The sequence below is a fragment of the Erythrolamprus reginae genome, chromosome 1 (assembly GCF_031021105.1).
Source record: "Erythrolamprus reginae isolate rEryReg1 chromosome 1, rEryReg1.hap1, whole genome shotgun sequence".
NCBI lineage: Eukaryota > Metazoa > Chordata > Lepidosauria > Squamata > Dipsadidae > Erythrolamprus > Erythrolamprus reginae.
The window spans coordinates 232,823,861-232,838,079 of NC_091950.1; the positions used below are offsets into that span (position 1 = coordinate 232,823,861).

The window sequence follows — 14,219 nt, forward strand, 5'->3', positions numbered from 1 at the left end:
TCAGTCTCATCTTGCTTTCCAAGGAAATCAGTTGCCATTGGAGTCTTGGCAGCATGGCAATCTGTCATTCCCAAATTTTCTAATAGTTGAAGGATTTTCTGGCTTTGGTTCAGCAGAAAACTTCCATCCTTTTCTCTTTGGATCTGCATACCTAGGTAACTGGAAACATCTCCCAGTTCCTTGATTTCAACTCTCTTAGTTAGATGTGCTGCAATTTCTTTGTACTCTCTTTCAGTATTGCAACAAATTAAGAGATCATCTACAAAAGTCAGTATGTAAGAAAACTGTCCATTTTTATGCCTCACATATAAACATTGATCTTCCTTACCTTGATTGAAGTTCAATTCCTTCAGTATTTTGTCAAGTGTCTCATTCCAGCACTTAGCACCTTGACGCAAGCCATAAAGACCCTTTTTCAGTTTGCAGACCATATTTTTGTGTTTTGGATCTACAAACCCTGGAGGTTGTTTCATGTAAATGTCCTCAGTGATATTCCCATGTAGAAAGGCGGTCTTTACATCTATGTGTTTTACAAGCATTTTTGTGGAGGCAGCAATAGTTAAAAGAGTTCTGATAGTTGTGTGTTTCACTACAGGTGCAAACACTTCATCAAAATCCTCTCCATACTTTTGTGAGAAGCCTTTTGCCACAAGTCTTGCCTTATATCTCTCAACTCTGCCATATGAATCTTTCTTTATCTTGAATACCCACTTACAGCCTATGACATTCTTTCCTGTGGGTGGTTCTGTTAAAGTCCATGTTTGGTTCTGTTTGAGAGACTCCATTTCATCATTTGCGGCTTCATATCATTTGGCACCCTCTGCTGGAGGCATATTTTTAATATCATTCCAGCTACTAGGTTCCTGAGCTTGTACAGAGTTCACAAAATAAGAAAATCTGTTTGGTGGAACTCCTTTATTGCTACGAGCAGATAGTCTTATAGTGGTGTTGCTAGATGTGGCTAGCTCTTCTTCATCTGAGGTTTCACCATCAGAATTACTTTGTTGCTCATTTAAATTGGCTTCACTCTGCTCACCCTCTTCCTGTTCATCATCTGATGCAGGCGGGGTTACTACGTGTGCAGGTGTTACTAATTGTAAATCACTCACTGGTTCAGACATGTCAATCAGTGTAGGCAGGTGTATTAGGGGTTGGTTCTCTATCTCTGCCTCACAGTTTATATTTGGGGTTTTACTAGTATCCCCAATTCTCTCATTCTCTTCGAAATGTATGACATGTCTTGTTGGGGATGGATTTTAAAGCAGGACTTCAGCAGGCAGGAACCAAAGTGAAAACAAACTTTATTTTATAAACAGAAATAAGTACATTGTGCCAGCTGCGCTTTATCAAGCAGCTTCTAACGAAAAACATGGCTGCAAGCACACAAGAAGGTTAGATTAGAATGTGTTTGCTCACATAAGCAGGCGGATATATATATAGGAAACAGAGAAAGATAAGGATTGTGGGAGTGATGTAAGAGGGGGTGTGATCAGAGAAAATAAAGAAACACAGCAACACTTTAACTAAGGAAAGTCTCTGTTGGCTGGCAATACTCAGCGTGACACCCCTTCTTTGGCAGTCATCAGGGACATTGATTCACTTAAGGCACATTTTCTTAGAAAGGTATTCGTGTTGGTCAGCTGGCAGTGGCTTATTCAGCACATCAGCGATCTGTTCATTTGAAGGCACATATTGTAGTGTCACGAATCCTTGTTGCACATATTTTCTTGCATTTTTATATCGTAAATCGATGTGCCGTGAACGTGCTCCCACATATTCAGCGTCAGCAATGAATTTCACTGAAATATTATCTTCCATAATAACAATAGGTTTGATTGGCTCCGCCCAGATACTAGTAATGAGAGCAGAAACATTGGTTAAATCATTGCAACAGTCAGAAACACAAGCATATTCGGACTCAGTGGAGGAACAAGAAATAAATCTCTGCTTTCTGACTTTCCAATAAATTGGACACCCATTCAAAAACACTATAAAACCAGAAGTAATTTGACGAGTCTCAATGTCACTCGCCCAATCAGAATCTGCATAACAAATCAGTTTAGGATACTTGTTTTGTTCTGGTTCCAGGAACAACTTTATGTCCATCGTGTGCTTCATGTATCTGAGCAATCTCTTTATACATGACCAATGAAATACAGTCGCCTACGTGTCGTGACAACAAATTCACACTAAGTGAAATGTCGGGTCTTGTCCAACTGCTAATATATAACAATGACCCAATTACTGAGCGATAAAGTGTTTGGTCCTTAAACAAAGGACTATTTTGGTATGTCAACCTATAAAAGTCTGTCTGCATTGGAGACCGACATGGGCGTGCATCAGCCATGTTGCATTGTTGTAACAATTGATCAATCTTATTTGATTGTGAGAGACTAAACCCCTTCTTAGTTTTCTGAATTTGAACCCCTAAGTAATCATGAATGTGTCCTAAGCTTTTCAGTGTGAAATGTTTTTCTAAACCCTTTGCAAAACTCTCACTCATATGTTGATTTGGACCAATATACACAATATCATCAACATACACAAGAACAATTTCATAAACATTACCTTGCCCTTTTATAAACACGCATTGATCAGAGTCGGACTTAATAAAGCCCATTGAATTTAGTTTGTCAATTAGACATCTATGCCACATTAAACCAGATTGTTTCAATCCGTATAAACTCTTTTGCAAGCACCAGACACATCCTTCCTGGTCCTGGAATCCGGGTGCGCCTTTCACGTAGATTTCTTCATCTAGATCGGCATTCAGATAGGCAGTTTCAACATCAAACTGGAAAACTTCTAAATTCAGGGCAGCGGCAGTTGTTAAGGCAATTTTGACACTTTCATTTCTGACAGTAGGTGAATAAGTATCGGTGTAATCATCAGGAAAAGTCTGAGAGAAGCCTTGTGCTACTACAAGAATCCATCTGCATTGGTATTTCTCATGTATTCCTGAGAATGCATCTTCTAGAGCTTTAACCATCTCCTTGGATGTCTCTGAATGCTCAACCATAATAATTTGCTTACTGGTTAAGGAACTCTGCTAATACAAATAATATTAATGATAATCAAAATACCCAACAAAGGGTTATGGGCCCAAGCAGAGTCGCGCAGCGGAAGCGTGCTGGGCCCATAACCCTTTGTTGGGTATTTTGATTATCATTAATATTATTTGTATTAGCAGAGTTCAGCTGGCTTAATTTGCAGCGGAGTTAGCATGGCAAGAAATAACACGTGGTTCAGAATCCCATTTGTTAGCAATGAATGACCACTTCTTCATAAAGATGAAAAATACAATCTTTACTTACAATTATGTTGATTCATGCAATAGATAGATTGCAGGCAGATAAGTTTACATTCCAGTCCATATTAATAACTTCTGGATGGTCCCATGTGTGAGGATGGCTTTGGATTTCATCTCACACATGTGTCCTCAGCCGAGGACAATGGAGCACACACAGAAGAAGGTAGAAGAGGTAGAAGAGCAAGAAGAAGAAAGGGGGGGGCATCTACCCTGCAGAAGTTTATATAGCCTGCAGGGTATCTGCCCCTTTTGGTCATCAAAAGGTGACACACTGGTCAGTTAATTGCAACCTGACCATAGAGATGTGTTTACAAGACAGTGCAAGCATGTAGTAGAGTAGTTAAACCCAACACCCAGCACTCTTTGTCTGAGCACAGAGGGCAGAAACTCAAGCCCAAAGGGGTAGGAATCGAAGGCAGGTACAGGTGCACTTCGCTCCTCACTCTCCAGCAACCCTCCTCTTCCTTCTCCCCCTCTTGTGGCACCCTGACTAACTGTAGCTGAGCTGGGTGCATGCACACACACAAGGAGACCCTACCTAAGTGAGCAGCCAGTCGCCTTTCCTTTGCTTTGGCTCTCACTTGGGGATGGTCTCCCCATGCTTGCGCACGCTCCCGGCTCAGCCACAGCCGGCCAGAGGTTCATGAGGGGAGAAGGGGGAAGAGGAGGGTCACCCGAAGGGAAGCATCCACTACGGCTGGCAATTGTTCCTCAGCCTGGATTTCCAAAAATATCCTCAAAAACTAAAAGCAGTAAGGAGTGGGGCCAACCAGTGATGGGACAGGGAGCCACAGCAGAGGGCTCAAAGAGCTGCATGCGGCTTTGTAGCCACATGTTGCCCACTCCTGATCTAGAGTAATGATGCAGCATATCTTTCTTGAAAGATTTTTGGGAGGCTATAGAGGCTGAGCAAGAATTAGATGGAGCATGCTTTTGCAGTTTTCTCTGAGCATCAGAGCATTCTTTGAAGCCACTTCAAGAACCTTGTGTGATCTGGAGCAGCTTTGGGCACCTTGCATGCAGCAGAACATAGAGGATGCTGGTTTATGGGAACAGTCCTTTGGGAAATGTTGCAAAGTAGCCTTTTGAGCAGCAGCACTGTTGACAGCATTGAAGTTGAGGTCCAGCTTCTATTTCAGGCCTACCTGTCAGAGATAGGATTCACATACCTTCCATACCGGTTTGCAAATGTGAGCGTGCCTTGCCTGTGCATGTGAACAGCCATCTGCACATGTGCAGAGTTCACACGTTATGTCCGGGTGGGTGGGCGGAGCCTCCCATAGTCACCCCTACCAGTTTGCTTGATCCAGAGAGAACCGGCTGAATACCACCACTGCTACCCATCTACTTCAGGCCCAGCTTCAGTGCTGCTATTGAGTGCTACTATTTAGGGTGACTTAGATTGGAGGGAGAGGACATAAAAGATGCTTTCTTTTTTGCTCCATGTGTGGGCGCACACTAGCAGAATCAAATTAGGCATTTTTCAAGTTTTTGACACACTGAAATAAACGTGTATCGAAACACCATCAACTAGAATCTGCATATCCTATTTGGTTATCCTAAGAGGGAATGTTTAGAGTCCCTACATATGAAAGATCTTGGGGACGGGGCTTGTGATGGACCTGACAAAGTAGAATAACATATTCCTTGTAATTTACTTGGCTAGCTTTCCAGAAACCTGTAAAAATGTTCCTGTTTCAACAGGTCATTGGACTCTACTCATGGTATAGGTTTCCATTTCTCTTTTGGTGGTTTTTAATTTTGTTTACTGTTTTTATGGAAAAATGTATTTTACTGGAATTAGATATTTGAATCATAGATATTTTACTGTTGTCAACTGAAGAATTTTGATTTAGTGGCATACAATTTTATAATAATTACAACTATTATAGCACTTTTTGAACAACCAGCAAATTACCCAGTTAAAAAATCTTGGCATCTATCATACCCCCCTTTCTGATTAGCTCTTATTGTGTCATATTCTTTGCTCATTCTATTTGTTGGAGGTTTAATAAATTGATATATGGTATCCATATACCCTTTCTCTCAAAATAAGACATCCCCTGATAATTAGTCCAATCGGGCTTTTGAGTGCATGGCAATAAGGTCAATGGCTTATTTCAGGGTTCAAAAAAATATAAGACAGGGTCTTATTTTCGGGGAAACATGGTACGGTATATGGTATCCATATACAGTATCACATTCATTTAACAGAACCAGGATGTCTTCAGTAGACTCTCGTACCTGTAGGAGATTTATATTTAAATGTCCTATCTTGTGCAGATTTATAACCAGAGACGTGATCTCTCAGTTGACAAACCAGTGCAGATGTTCCAATATAAACTGCTTAAGGGGAAAGCTGGGATCTAGCGGTCTCATCATAATAGCCCTATTTGTGCAAATTTGTGCTCCTCTCCTATGAATCTAGTGACAGCTGAGGATCAAGAAACAAAGAATAGATATACTCCTCTGTAAGGAGAGCAAACTGATGAAAAACAAGCTGAATATCACTCTCTAAAACACTACTGTTGAATGCTCAAAGTTTCTGGACAGTTTTCAATCAACAGGAAACATCAGTCAATTTGTATAGAGGAGGACATGGGACATAACTGGCAGAAGGTATAGAAGGAAGTATGTAAAGAAAATCATCTACAATATATAATATAGATATTTCAGAAAATTCATCCTATTAAAGTAAAGATTGTGGATGTTAATTGTACAAACATAGGGAAAATAAATTTGGCCTACCAAAATCTGAATAGCCTCTAGATGGCATCTGGATTTTTATACAATCTAAACCCACAATTATGGCTTCAAAATATGATTACTATAACATAAACAGCACATTGTATTTTCAAAACAGCAAAATCTTTTATTTATACAATAAAATAATACACCAAGATATTTTACTTGATACATCATTAGCAGTTTTCACTTGAACAAGTTTGAGAACTTGCACTGTTACTTTGAATTTGAGACATCTCTTTCTGTTCTCAACATAAGAAATTACTAAAGTTCTTGTGATGCCACAATAGGGCAGAACAACATATCTGAAACAGGAGTTTTACAATATGCATCTGTGCGAACAATGCATTCATTCTGAAGACTTAGAGTAGCTAGATTATTTGTAAATTTTATGTGCCTACTTCAAAATTTCCCCCTTGTTGCTGCATGCATATGCATGCACTTACTTCACTTTGCTGGTTGCCCCAGTAGAAGTGGTGCATGTGCAATGAGAACATTGAGAAGGCAAAAGTTGGAGTAACATGAGCTTTGTAAAGGATATTACAGTTCATCCATTCACTTTTACTTCCATACCACTGACATATATTCACCTTCAGCCTTTTTTAGGTTCGACCTACTCCGGAGACTAGATAAATGCAGCCAAGGCTTGGTAGTTCATAGCTTTGGTCAGTAAGGGAGGCATTGATTATTAGGTACACTCACACATTTCCAACAGAGATAAGGTTCAGGAAGATATGCACTACTAATGAAATGCTCTAGAACAGGGATGTCAAACTCAAGGCCCAGAGGCCAGAACAAATCTGCAGGCTGCTTAGATCTGGCCTCCAGGGGCCGCCCAGGAAATAGTGAAGGACTGACCTGCAGTCCCTCTGCCAGATAAAACAGAACTCAGGAAAGCTGCATGCTCGGGAGCTCCATTTTCACAGGCAGCACTCCCAACCTCCGTTTACGCTGGCAGAGGGTTGTAAGAGGCCATTGCAGCTGAAAACAGAGCTTGGGAGCCTGTTTTCACTGACAGAGCACTCGGGCCACACCCCAGCTGCTCCTGAAATGAGTGACATGGAGCTGGCCATGCCCACCCCCAGCCGCCCAAAATCAAACTCAATACTAATGCAGCCCTTAATGAAATCAAGTTTGACACCCCTGCTCTAGAGAGTGCACAGTCTCTCTTAACCTATAGCTTTATTACAAATGCTTAAGCATTATACATACATGCACACATACACCCACACATGGATGCAGGCACATACTCAGTTGCTGTTAAAGAACTGGCTTGGGTTCTATACGGGGCTGTGGAAGACAGGAGTGCTTGGCATACATTGATGGCAACATGCCCAAATAAAGATTTTCTCACAGAAACCTGTACAGCTCTGCCTTTTATCCTTTGCCAGCATTTCATCATGTCACCTCAGCTGTCCTTTTGTTGACAATTAGGTTAGTGAGTCAAACATGACTTGCTGCATGGCAGCTAACTTTTTTTTATCTCTGGTTGCTGTCATCCGGTTCTTGTCTGATTTCAAAGTTAACATCCTTATCTTAGCTAACTTGCTTGCTTAGCCACATATTTCCATAGGGTCAAATTTTGGGCATTCTATTTCATCTGCTTCTCCCAGCATTTCTAATTTTTGGAACAAAGTAGAATGTGAATATTTTTAACTTTTTAAATAGTTATTAAGTCCATTTTGCAAAACATTTCTTTTAAATAGTTTGCACTCTTATTAGAAAATAGTAGAGATATTATTCCTTGTATATACCTGTAGATCATAACTCTCTATATAGTATATGAATAGATATTGTCTTCACTTTATATAAATTGCTTAAAACTAAGTCTATTTTAAATTATACAGAAAGGATTATGCTTTCTCCCTTTCTGAAAAATAAACACTGGGAGATATTTGGCTGTAATTTTTGTAGCATCTTTCAGTGAAAAGTGCTAGTTTGTTTTTAAATGGTTAAACAAGAATATACTAAAATAATGTTTTTTAAAAATATATTGTTTACAAAAGGGTACCATAGAATCTTTTAAATACATATCTCAAAATAAAAACAATTTTGTTTAAAAAACGTTAACCACTAGGGTGAGGATTTCTAGAACATGTTAGATTTTTTCTGGAACCTTTATTTGAATTTATAAATAAAACATGTTTTAAATATTAGAGTTATCTGGTGAGAACTAGATTCTTTTTATTTTGCCTTAAAGTCATATTTTGACGTGTTAAAAGTGTTATTATCATATTTCTGCTAAATTTTGTAACAAATATCATATTTTCATCATTGACAACCCTCCTGATAAGCTAGCAAATTTGAGCCAGCAAAGAAAGAGAGAATTTGTCTGTTTTTTCCCCTTTTCTTATTCCCTCTGCAACTCAGAGAAGTGTGTGTGTGTTTATTTTTAAAAAGAGGGTGCTAATTTCAGAAAAATTGTAAAATTGTATTTTTGCTTTAAACCATATTTTTTGTTTAATTGGTCCTATTTAAAATAATTTTAAGGTCATAAAGGTTTTGATATTTCTAACAGTTTTAGGTTCCTCACTGAATGCTTATTCAAATGTTTTTCTCCAGTGAAAAATGTCTGGATATGAATACATGTTGAAAAAACAACAGATGAAGGTCATTATAATACAGATTTCATAATAGATAATATTAGCAGATATGAGCAGAATCCCCTCAAAAACGTGTACTGTACTACCTAATGACATTTTTTTCTAACACTTCACACTGCATCTGAATCAGTCCACAATGAATAAAGCCTGTTGATATCACTCCACTAAGCTTGCGCTATCAAGAATTAGGTGAATTTCTAAAAAGAATCATCTAAAGCTCACATAGTTAAGGCAATAAGCAGAGGAGCTTCACTAGTGGGGTTGCTCTGCTTACCATCAGTTTCTTACTGCAGATTTCCAAACACCACTTGTTGAATGAAGTTTTCCCACTTGTCCCATAGTCCCTGCAGCTTTCAGTCTACTTGCTTAGCAAGCTACGTTATCAGAGGGAATATGAGCATCTAACCGGTCAAACTCATGAAGATGGAAACGAGTTGCCAGTTGGTTTACCATTCTTTTGAGAGCAAGGAATGCAGTAACAACTTGGAAGACAAGAAATACTATAAAAATTATATTGACTGCTCGCTCCAAAGGTTGAATCCTTAGCCCTTCATTTAAAAGTAGGAAAAGAATTAGGGGCACTTGCAAAAGGAGACTCAGGAGCCAAAACCCAGCTAGTTCAGGAACCTATAAAGACAAAGAGAAAAAAGGAATCAAAATATTATATCACTCTATCAACCTAATTCAAAGAGCAGAGTGGTACAGAAAATTGAACTTTACCAGTATCCGAGATATAAACACAGAAGGATGAAAAATCAGAGTTATAGTACAAGAATCCAATTTTGTATTTTTTCCTCTGCAGAAAAAGCTCCTTTTCAACTGTTGTAGTTATGACTTTGAAGACAAACTCAGTGAAATGAAGCATACTTTTTAGAAATTTCAGGTAGATATCACAGCCAACTATCATTCTCTATATTGTTTCAATGACAGAATAAAATACAGGACTGAGAGCCAATGGTAGAAGGTTCGCAAGAGATACAAGATGCTTGTTTATTTTAAGAGGAAATATAATATCTTAGCTATCAATCACTTTCTTTAAGGCCTTGCTCCATTTCCGGGGCTCCGATTTCAAATAACAGTCTCTGATCATGTAGAATCTTGGGAGCTAGGAAGATGCAGAATTTAACAAAAACCAGGACAAAGAGACTTAGAAGAGGCAGAAATAGTAAATACTTCAACATCAATCTTATACATAAGGGTCAGAATTGAATCCAAACTGTAAACCTTGAAATCAACATATTAAATTACATTATATGTAACTTATATGTAAACATTCTATGTAACATTCTACTACAACATACTATGTAACATTCTATGTAAAACCTAGCACAATTCTTTTCATTTACCAGAAAATCTATTCTACATATGAATAGCATAATTAAAATTAAGACTTTATTTAATTAAACATTGTGAAGCACAGTACAACTTTAAATTGCTATTGAAACTGTAGGCAGAATGCTAGACTAATAGAAGAACAACAGTGTATTCTTACAAATGTCTGATCAAAACTAAATCACCCTGAGTTCAGTATAGACCTCTATTTTAATGTATATTCCAAAACTACAAGCCCAGCATTGTATATAGTCCCTGAAAAATCTGGAAATAACCCCAAAGTTGTTAAGAAGTTGTGATATTTAATGTGGCTGAAAAAGGGGAAAACATAGAGGAAACTTTATAAATGAAAGTTAATTTTAATTAACGTTAAATGTAAATTAAGTAAAATTCCATGATTCTCAGAATACCCCACAAACACCCAAATACAAACTGTGGTCCTTGCCCATGCAAATGCAGCCAAAATTTCTTTTACAGATACTACGTATACACACACACAATTTTGATGATTTTTAGTTTACTTCCATGTTAATTTTTAAACATTATACTTTTAAACACTACAAATAGTGTTTTGGTATATTATTAACTCTTAATGTATTTCAGGAATTCAGAGGACTTTGATCGTATTCAGATAAGCCCCAGCACAGTTCTGAAATTTTGAACAATGGTAAATCCATACATTGAAACAGCCAACAGAATTTGTCAAACTTTGAGTCTATTGCAACAGAAAATATATGAAATAGATATACAAAATATACATCCTTTTATGTTTGATATTGCTGTTCTCAAAGAAATCCGCATTATTTCAATGTTTTTTTAAAAGGATCAAGAAGAGATTAAGAAAGTCTCCTAATCATAGAGTTCATATTGTTAGAAGTCAGATGCCATATAAATTTAATAAATAAATATTTTTAAAATACCAAAAAGATTATTTGTTTGTTTGTTTTCGAATTCATACAATTTCCCATCTTCCCAAAGGGGACTGTGGCAGTAAAAAACAATAAATAAAAAAGCAATATAAAATAGATAAAAGCCTGAAAGTCAAACCAATAAATAACACTAAAAAAATACTAACTTTGGGTGAAGGATAAAAATGACTCTTCAGCAATTGAGCCATTGGGCAGAAGTCCCGTTCCCTTGGAGCTCCAGGCCTGGCATCATAAACAGGTCTAGAGGTTCTTACAAATAATCAAAAAGTATGGGGCCAATCTAATTTCAGGAGGAAGAATGTTCCATAAGACAGGTGCCACAGAAGAAGGCATGTCTCCAGCGACCCACAAGATGTAGGTCACTATCCTATGGTACCCATAGCATATCTTCATATGAGATCTAATGGGATAGGCTGATGTAATTGGGGAGAGATGGTCCCTTACATAACCGAGGCCCTGCCATGCAAGGTTTTAAAGATTAAAACCTCATTTTCAGTTCAGACTCAGAAGTAAACTGGCAACTGATGCAGCACACTGAGCAGAGATATAACATTTGCTGCAGGAGTGGGTTCCAACTTACCTCACTGCTGGTTCGCTTCCTCCCACACCGCATGGCTAAGCATCATGGGCTCAAATGCGCAGAAGGAAAAAAAAATAAAAAAGAGATGGCAGTGTCCATAGACTAGCACCAACTGATCTGGTTTTGTGATGTCATTGTGATGTCACCAGCAAGTAACTACCGGTTCAGGTGACCCGATCTGAACTGGTAGGAACTCACCCAATTTGCTGCACATGACTCTGCACCTGACTAAATTAAGAACAAATTAAGACTCAAAGACGGTCCTGAATTCAAACTACAAATTTTCCAATGTTTTATCTTTTTCAAAGAACTGTATCCATTTGTTTAGAAAGGTGGCTCTTAAGTATGTGAAGGACACCTACCTTCTCCTGCAAATTTCCCATGTAGCCAAGGTATAGACGTATAACCTCAATTAAAGATGTTAATATAATGCTTGTCACAAGGATGAATTTGTAATAATCGGGTAAGACTGGATACTAGAATTGAGAAAAAGAATGGAAAATAAATACTCCATTTGGACAAATGTATTTATTTATTTATTTGATTTGACTTCCTAGGGACTCTAGGCGGCTCACAACAAATTTTATGTGTGAAGTTGTCTTTTTGCAAATCAGATCTCAGTGAGATTTTCTACATATTCTCTACAAGCTTACCTACTTCTCAATCCTTCTGCATCAAATGTACCACTCAGAATAGTATCACTGGAAATCTGGTTTTGCATTATTTCAGTGGTATGGTAAAAAAGCAATAACCAAATATCCTAAGAGTAACAAATCTCAAAATAGAAGTATGTCTGTTGTCTTCTAGATCTTACCTTCAGCTGTAACATGGCAATACTGCTTACCCACCAAAAAGGGAAGAACCAGAAGTTGAAATACAGGGACATCTGTAAGGGCAAACTGGAGACGATTTCATTATCTGAAGAGACAAGAGAGCAAAACAGTCGTGAGGAACCTGTGAGGAACAGTATATTCTGCGGGCAGGATCCTTTATTCTCTTCTGACCTAAACACGTCTACTATATGTTTGTGCTGAAACAGTGGCTTCTAAGGACTGTCATTCCATATGTCATACAAGAAGAATTGGCATGAATACTTTTATTTCAGGGGTTTTAACTGTTTTTTATATTGTTTTTATCTGTTGTATGCCACCTAGAGTCCAGAAGGAGTTGGGCAGCTTATAAATTTAATAAATTAAATTAAATACATAGTTTTGAATGTGTTGGTGAGTTGAGATATTCTGATTTTGCACTGTGTTCCAAGTGGTAATAATTTTATGTATGACGTACCTCTTCTAGCCTAAATACGGGCATTATTTTTAGTTTTACATCTTGGGCTGCAGCAGAGAGGTTATCTTCTGTTTTGTGTGCTGAGGGCATCGCAACTGATCTTTTTGGCAATAATGTCATATTAAGGAAACGAAAGTAGCGCTTGAATAGTTTTATCTACTTTAAAAGATTGGTTTTGGATTGGTTAAATTTTAAATTTTAAAAGTATCCCCAGAACCCAGACGCTCTGGAACGACGCTCCAATGATTGTATCGCGGTCCAGGCTCTGTCAAGAAGTCTGGCAGTAGCTTCGCAGCGACCACTGCAAGAATGGCGAACGATGCCAACACCGCCATCTTTGTAGCTGGCACAGCGCCGGGAATACTCCCTCACCAATGTGGCTGGCATCGCCTCTGTTTTCGACTCCCGTGCGGTTGTTGTCCGTAAAAACAGTCCGGCTGAAAGAACTCAACCGCCTTCTCACCGGCTCCGGCAGCGACATGGAGCAGTAAGAACTGCCGGTCGAGAGCCGTTGCTAGGGCAACGGGGCCCGGCTGAACTTCTTGATACAGTTTCAGCGCAAGCTCCGTCGCCTGGGGAAAATTGCCGCGTGGTTACACCTTCCGGTTCCGACGCTCTACCCGACATCGGGCAAGAGGGAAGGACAACCCTCGGCGTTACATTCGGGGCCGTCTTAGGTGGTTGGGGTGTTTTTTTGCAGAGTGAGAAAGGAAAGTTCCGCCTGGTGTGTTACATAGGTGAGGCGACTCCCTCCTTGGTTTTGCTTTAAAGAAAATGGGGAGCGGGAACGGCAGGAGGAAATCGTTTCGTTCGCTTCTTTTGCAAAGAAACATTATGAAGAAAAAGCGTCAGTGCTGTGTAAAGATGCTGACAACGCTGAGCGACAACGTAATAAGTGCACCAGCGTCCCTGCCGTCCCTGTCCTAAGTTTCTCTCTTATTAGTACCAACCAAGAGGTCTGTAAGGGGCGTGCATAAGTGCACCATTGTGCCTACCGTCCCTGTCCTATTGTTCTATTGTCTTCTATTGTTACTTTTTATCATTACTTATCTAATGTCTTATTGGTACAAATTATCATCCTATAATTGTTTGACAAATTTATTTATAAATAAATTTATAAATACATTTTATTTATTTAAAAATTATAAATACATTATTTATGTATTATTTATTAAATAAGTAAAATAAGTAAATAAATAAATAAAATACATAAATAAAATAAATAAAATATATAAATAAATAAAATAAGTTAGTACCAATATCATGTATATGAACAGTGTTATTTCTTTGTATACTACCAATACGTACTTTGACAAATAAAAATAAATAAATAAATGGTTCTGCGAAACGCTAAGGAAAAGTTGCAGTTCTCCTTTGTGAAACCAAGGAGAGAAGGAGCTCATGAACAAGGCATTGGGGACGGCACCGTTTGT

The 14,219-nt window shown here is 38.3% G+C and overlaps 1 protein-coding gene across 2 annotated transcripts; it reads right to left on the reverse strand.

Annotated features, from left to right (window-relative positions):
* Positions 1-6,161: 6,161 nt before the first annotated feature.
* Positions 6,162-13,356, reverse strand: TMEM17 (transmembrane protein 17). 2 transcript variants are annotated; one of them, XR_011557359.1, is made up of 5 exons: positions 13,159-13,324; positions 12,314-12,417; positions 11,862-11,975; positions 8,933-9,285; positions 6,162-7,673 (listed from the first exon to the last, which is right to left on the reverse strand). XR_011557359.1 is itself a non-coding variant. In XM_070732529.1 (4 exons), the coding sequence occupies exons 1-4, from the start codon at positions 13,265-13,267 to the stop codon at positions 9,025-9,027; spliced, it is 588 nt and encodes a 195-aa protein (XP_070588630.1). In that variant the 5' UTR covers positions 13,268-13,356; the 3' UTR covers positions 6,162-9,024. The 2 variants fall into 2 exon arrangements, 1 of the variants encoding a protein (XP_070588630.1); XM_070732529.1 differs by having other exon boundaries at positions 6,162-9,285; positions 13,159-13,356.
* Positions 13,357-14,219: the final 863 nt, after the last annotated feature.